The sequence below is a fragment of the Schistocerca piceifrons genome, chromosome 3, assembly GCF_021461385.2.
Source record: "Schistocerca piceifrons isolate TAMUIC-IGC-003096 chromosome 3, iqSchPice1.1, whole genome shotgun sequence".
Taxonomy (NCBI): Eukaryota; Metazoa; Arthropoda; class Insecta; order Orthoptera; family Acrididae; genus Schistocerca; species Schistocerca piceifrons.
Window position 1 is genome coordinate 864,523,660 of NC_060140.1, and position 7,240 is coordinate 864,530,899.

The 7,240-nt window shown below is 42.6% G+C and overlaps 1 protein-coding gene across 1 annotated transcript in view; it reads right to left on the minus strand.

Annotated features, from left to right (window-relative positions):
* The window catches only part of LOC124789310 (vacuolar protein sorting-associated protein 8 homolog), a 219,150-nt gene extending 216,804 nt beyond the window's left edge, over window positions 1-2,346 (minus strand). Inside the window, exons 1-2 of the mRNA XM_047256624.1 lie at window positions 2,089-2,346; window positions 1,874-2,005 (exon numbers count right to left, since the gene is read on the minus strand). Coding sequence (XP_047112580.1) covers window positions 1,874-2,005; window positions 2,089-2,163 — 207 coding nt within the window. The 5' untranslated portion in view covers window positions 2,164-2,346. The remainder of the gene's footprint in view (window positions 1-1,873; window positions 2,006-2,088) is intronic.
* Between the last annotated feature and the right edge of the window lie 4,894 nt (window positions 2,347-7,240).

The window sequence follows — 7,240 nt, forward strand, 5'->3', positions numbered from 1 at the left end:
GCATTCTTGATAAAGACAATATTACAGGAAGGACAGACTGCTACTGACCAAATACAGGAGATGCTGAGTTGCAGACATGCACAACAGAAAGACTGCCATATACACAGTTGCTGTATGTGAGTGAGTTCTGCTTCTGTGAATGTGTTTTCTACCTTCGAAGGCCGTGTAGCCTAAAGCTCAAATGTAGAGAAGTCATTCTCTTGTGCCTGTCTAAGTCAGCGTCTCCTCTAGACGGTGAGTAGCAATCTGTCCTCCCCATAATATTGCCGTTATTCAATCCTGAATGTTCCAGCGCATTCTTAGTACACGATAAATACAACACCTACAACTAAACATTACTGTTTGTGAGAATATAGCATACACAAACCCAAGATCTAGAATTATGACAATGGTTAATTTAACTTTATACAGCACTACAATTATAATTTATGTATTTTATTTCATGGAAACCACATGCACGAATTTTCTGTACGTGGATTCTACTTTAAGAGCCTTAATTTTACCAGGTTTGCAAACTGGTTCTAGATTTCCAGAATGAGATTTTCACTCTGCAGCGGAGTGTGCGCTGATATGAAACTTCCTGGCAGATCAAAACTGTGTACCCGACCGAGACTCGAACTCGGGACCTTTGCCTTTCGCGGGCAAGTGCTCTACCATCTGAGCTACCGGGGCACGACTCACGCCCGGTCCTCACAGCTTTACTTGGTTCTAAATTTCCTTAAATTCCACATAGCCAACTGTCTTATTTAGGACATATACCAACAACTCTTTCGTGTTGCATCTGCCAACTCATTAAGTTGGTGCTCTTATGGGTAGATTAGCAATCAACCACAATTTGAAACACATGTATGATATTTTATTAATTTAATATTTATTCAGTTGGACTTCTGTATAAGATTAATTCATACCAAACACTGAACTTACTAAAAGAAAAAAACAGAAGTACAAGATGAAACTATAAAATGTCAGAATGAAAATAATCAAACAAATAATAATAAAATTTTGTTTCAAAGTCTTAGTAATTTAGCCTATAAGGAAACGTGAAGATGTCAACCACTGCCCATCACAAAGAAGCATCACAGTGTTTGTCTATAATGATTTTGAGGAACTTTGGAGCTCATAAATAGGGCCCCTGAATATGGAAGTGAAACAGATTTCTTTTATTCCTAACAATCTACAACTGGCAGACAAAATGACGAATTATAGAGTCATAAATAAATTCAGCCACTTCTAATGAAATAATGATATTCAAAGACAATTAAAAACTGAAATAATTTTAAGTGGTACTATTCTTATTACAAGTTTTTACACAAGCAGTATGTGTGTGTGTGTGCATGAACTTTTTTCCACTTTGGGAAATCTTACACATTATGCAGATAAAAAACATGCCATGTGTAATCATATATTCACTTGGAAAACGACTTTTTCTGTAGATATATCATCATGTGTCCTAAGACGATAATTCAATAATGATTGATGGAATACGAAAGTAACTAACAAAGCAATTGGACATCAAATTTCAGATATGAATGGCTGCTGAAACTACGAATTGCAACGGCTTCTGGGCTTTTGGAGGATAAAGTTACACTTCCCAATTCAGAAGTGTCCACAGGTATATAACCGCTCTTCTCTCCATTGCTAACGTAGAAGCCTCACACACGCGCAAATGAGACTAGATTACAGTAGTTGAATACAATTATTTAGTCACATTGTTGAAAGCGTCGAAAGTTTTTGGGTGTGTTATACACTGTATGTCCTTTAACCTATTTTACAAGGTCTGAGCTGTGTCCACAACTTGTCTGACATATCAAATTCATGGTAGATCAGCTGCTTGCAATGTTAACGCCGCAGGAGAGAGAAGGTGCTACCTTACCTCCGCTGGCGGCAACAGTGAATTCGACAGTTCATCTTCGCTGGCTGATGTCCTGTCATCCAAATCATTCAAGATGCTCTCTAATGTTGGCGTATGTTCTACTGGCGGGATATTGTACTCGTCATCATCCAGCTGAAATAGTAAACAATAAAGCGGACTTTTTTTCCTTTAAAGCCAAGGAAAATGTTTCACACAACAACAGCACAAGCGTTTACCTCCTCTATATCAAGATTGACTGATCCCACGCATGAATGATCTGACAGATCTCCTAAAGAGCCGACTTCGGCCATCGCTAACCTCAAATTTTGCACAGAAAAACAAGCAGCAACACATGAAAAATTGTGTTAAACTATATAATTTGCAATAATAATTAAATGATTAGTTAAACTCCACTACGCCATCCTGTAAGTTGAAACTACCCCGACGCCTCTCACGTACACTATCACATAACACTCTACAGTAAGCTCAAAGCACTTAACCTGTCAACAACTTTTGCAATGCCGTATCTTTAGTTCTGAGAACTTGGGTCAACGAACAGTTGACAAATCATCAGTGATGCCATCTGCAAAAACACTACAAAAAACGTACTATTTGTAGGGCGAATGAGACAGGAACTGGAATTGAGAATAGCAACAGAAAAGCTGAAATGTTTAACTAAGTTTCAAATATTCCTTTACAAAGAAAAACTTGGGAGATTTGCCCCACTTTAATCTTCATAATACTGAAAACATGAATGAAATAAGTAGTGTCAGTGGTGTTGAGAAATACTGAAACCGCTAAAATTGAACAAAGCTCCATTGCCCGATGGAATCCCTGTCAGATTCTATACTGAATTTGCGGCTGAGTTAGACCCTCTTCTAACCATAATTCATTGTAGATCTTTTTGAACAAAAAAATTGTGATCAGCTCTTGGATAAAAAGCACTGGTCACACCAGTCTACAAGAAAGGTAGTAGAAGTGATCCACTAAGTATCCGTGACTTGTCAGTATCCTTAACATCAATTTGTTGTAGAATCTTGGAACATAGTCTAATGTAATGAGGTACCTTGAACAGAATGACCTCCTCAGTGCCAACCAACATGGATTCCGAAAACGTCGATCATATGAAACCACTTTTCTCAAGCGACACACTGAAAGCTTTGGCTCAAGGCAGTCAGGTAGATGCAGTATTTCTTGATTTCCGAAAAGCATTTGACTTAGAGTGCCACATTTAAGCTTATTGTTAAAAGTTTGAAGTATCAAGTGACTGGACTGGTGATTGTTTGGTAAAGCCCGTCCACACGCAACGATCTGTCTGCGCAAATGTCTGTGCACATCACATCAGCGCAGACAGATCGTTGCGTGTGGACAGAAGATTTGCACCAACCTGAGGTGTGTGCAAACCTGGAAATTGGAGTTGGAAGTTTGAGCGAAACCTCTCAAATCTGTTTGTTCAAACCTCATCTGCGCAGACAAGTTGGAGCGTGTGGACAGAAGATCGCCGCAAATCTGGCGCGAAACAGCTGTTTGCTCAGTCTAGTGTTTGTATTTGTGCGCACAGGGCATTAAACTGGCTGATACTCGCCAGTGTTCTCGAGAGTTTGTAAGTGAATTCATTGAAATATATAGAAACCACCCATGTTTGTGGAAGATTAAAAAGTGAAGAATATAGTGACCGAGACAAAAAGACAGCAGCATACCATCCTCTAATTGAAAAATTGCGGGCAGTTGACGCCTCGGCAAACAGAGAAACAGTAATAAAAAAGAATTCGTTGCGAACTGGCGAAATTATTTGCGGATGGATATCGAAACTTATAATTATCTCTTAAAGCTTGTAACCCCTCATATTATGACAAAAAATACTTGTATGAGAAGGGCAATTTCTCCTTATGAACGGCTGACGGTAACATTAAGATTCCTAGCAACAGGAAGGAACTACAAGGATTTGGAATTTTCAACTGGAATATCGAAACAAGTGTTGAGTGAAATAATACCCAACAAATGTGAAGCTATTTACGCTGTCCTGAAGGATGAGTTCATGAAGGCAAGTCAAGTAAATTAAGTCTGTCAGAGAACTGTTTACTGAAAAGAGTTATCCAAAGTTCAGAAATCTAGAATATCTGGTGTAGGTGTAGATCAAGTATACCAGCCAACGTTATGGTATTTTGATCTTCTTGGCTTTCTTAGTGATCAAGAAACGCCAAGACCAAGCAGGAGTACAACTGAAGATGAAATTGGAGTGTCAATGTGCGAGGAAATGGAACACGAGGTAATGTAAAACAAAACAGGCTCGCCCTGCAACTCTCGCAGTAAATTTACGTGAGAAAACTGCTTTCGCTTTAGCAGCCACTGTCTACACCATTTTGACCGCTTTCTCTGTTTCCTGCAGTTGGTCTGAATGTTTTTCGCAACACAAGTTGCGAACACAGACCACAACAGAACTTCCTCAATTTCTATATTTCAAAATAACTGAATTAAATTTTTGAAGTTTGCGGGGAGCGTAGTCGCTTGCCACTGATATTTCTTTTCTACACCGACAGATGGCGGGCGAGTAGTAGATTGGGGTTTGTGTCGTGTGAACACACCACATTTGCAGCGATCTTTTGCATGTACAGACATCTGCGCCGATGTCTGCGCTGACAGATCGTTGCTTGTGGACCGGGCTGTAGAGAGGGGACAGCATGTTATCTTGGTTGGAGAGTCATCAGCAGATGTGGAAATAATTTTAGGTGTGCCCCAGGGAATTGTTTTGTGACCCTTGCTGTTCATGTTGTACATTAATGACCTTGCAAACAATATTAACAGTAACATTGGACTTGTGGCGCCTCTTGTGTGAAGCGCCATGTCTTTGGAACCGATGATCTTTGACTCTACTTCTGTCTATGTCTCTTTGCGCGCTATGTTCATTCGGCCATATTGTATTCACCTTGTTAACGGGCTTTGTGTGCCGGTCCACATTGTTTTCAGAACAATGGATCTACCAGTGTCGTTTTGTGCCAGTGACTTGCACCCTATTAACTGTGCTTGCGTTTATACTAGTGTTCCTAATTTACAGCTATGCCGGCGACCACTTGACCATAACCGGCCCAACATAGCCACCGTCAAATGCTACTACACAGCAACAGCTGCTACATGGACAGTGCATGCTGCTTAGTGATATTGTGAATGATGATCATGTGAAGAATGTTGTGTTTCATCCCTCAGCTAAGCAGTCGCCTTTGGTTTGGTCTGATGTGCCAACAATGTTCCAACATTCGAGAACTGTATTTCGAACGTTCATGTGCTGGGGTCGCATGTCCTTATTTATTTATATATATGCCTGACCAGGAGGCATTGCACCCCCCCCCCCCCCCACCCTCCTCTACACGCCATCTCGGTGACTCTGCTCGCCACAACCGCACCAATTTCTGTGACCATCACTCTGTCGTCACACCACAATCGCCTTCCGACTAGTCTCGTAATGGCGCCGGCCATTTCTTCCACGCCAGTTTCCAGATCAGCCCCCCTTGGCTGCATCGCAACCGCCTTCCGCCCGCTGTTACTCCCACCCTGAGTGCGCCTCCAGGCCAGCAGTTGGGAGACATCGTGCTGTCAGTTGCACCAGCTCACTCCACATTGTGTGCAGCTTGCGGCCACCCCCTCCCCATGCAGACGTCGAGCGACACATCGTCCACCGCTACTGTACTCCCGGTGTCAGGGGCTTCCTACACCGCTCACACAGATCTTTACCTCCCAGTGTTGCATGAACATGCGTTACCCAGCAGGTTTCCTGAGCTGCCTGCGTTGTAAAAGGACAACCCTAAGACTTGGTTCGCATTGGTTGACCATGTACTGAATATCCAAGGGATTTCGGACGATGATGCACTTTTCGTCTGCCTGGTGAGCCACCTCCATACTCATCCAGACCGCATCAGTGATCTGCTCCTCTCACTGCCTGCCTTGCCGAAGTGTTTAATGGAAAAAACATTGCTCATCGAACGCCTTTCTTGCGTTCCAGCAGAGGCTATCCACCACATCATCCATGCTGAGCACCTCGATGTCCGCACACCTCGCAACTTTGGCGCCGCCTTCTACCATTAATTGATAACCAAGCACTACCAGACACCATGCTGTGGATCTCATGGCTGGTCAAGCTTGTGTCAGACCTACAACTTCACCTACTGTCTCACGTAACTGACCATCTTGAGGTTCATTTACACATGACCAACCGGGCCTATGCAATCATTCGACACCAACACTGCCTGTCATGGACGACATCGCCTTCACCTTCAGTTGGCATGCCTGCACCTTTGGTTTCGCGCTCTGCCAGTAGGAGCCACTGCACACACCTCAGCAGCATTGTGACCTGCCAGGAGCTGCCTCCTGGCAACCTACAGGGGGGTACTGCCTGCAACCTCCTGGCAGCAGCCGACCTCACCCAAACAGCAGCTCAAGTGGTCTTGGGCTACAACGCAGTCAGCTGGATCCTCCGATCACTCCACACCACCTCACCTCCGAGCTTACCCGCTATGCTGGTAGTGTGCAACCTATGAGGACGCTTCTCGCAAAGCAATACCAAAGATAGAGTTCCAGAAGAGTTTTGGAGACTGGAGAAAACGATAGCATAAGAATGTAATACATAATGGGGAGTATTTTGAAGCAGATACGTTGATGTGGATGAATGAATAAAATTCTTTCCAAAAAACAGAAATTACCGTTTCTTTTTAAGGCACATTGTACAACTGATCCTTCAAAGTGAAAAGTCAAATGAAACACATATTCAAGATAACCAAGCAATTGCAGTTGCCAGATGCTGTTAAAATATTAATTGACAGATAAAAATAATTGGTCATCTACATGTAGATAGTGTCTTTGTCTCATAATGTCCAAGCAGAACGACCATACTGCCTCTCTGAGAATGCATTGCAGAGACAGTGGCCATCACGAAATCTTTCCAGGTAATCAAGCCGCTTGGAAGAACAGGATCTTATCATATCTGGCTTGTTAAGAGTACTATTGGCTCTCAACACCCCAGAAATATGGAGGCAAATCAATGTTCATTTCAAAAATATCATGCAGGAGGTAGGTGATCTGGAAGGGTTTGGTACATCAATGAATTTTCTCTGGATTTTGTCATACCAAGGCACCCAGGAAACAGAGTATGTGGAGAACACCGCAGTCCACAAGCAGCCACTCATCTCCAAATTCAGTGCATGTTACTACACCCATGTATGCAAAGTCGAGACATACAACATATGGAGAGAAGAGCGGATTGGAACAAAAAGGCCATCAGTACTGTAACCTGCAGCCTCAAAAGATCCATATATACAGCAAATGCTCAATAATAAGGTCTGTTTCCATCAACTAAATTGCCCCAGTCACCTCCACAGGACAGGCATTAGAGACTCA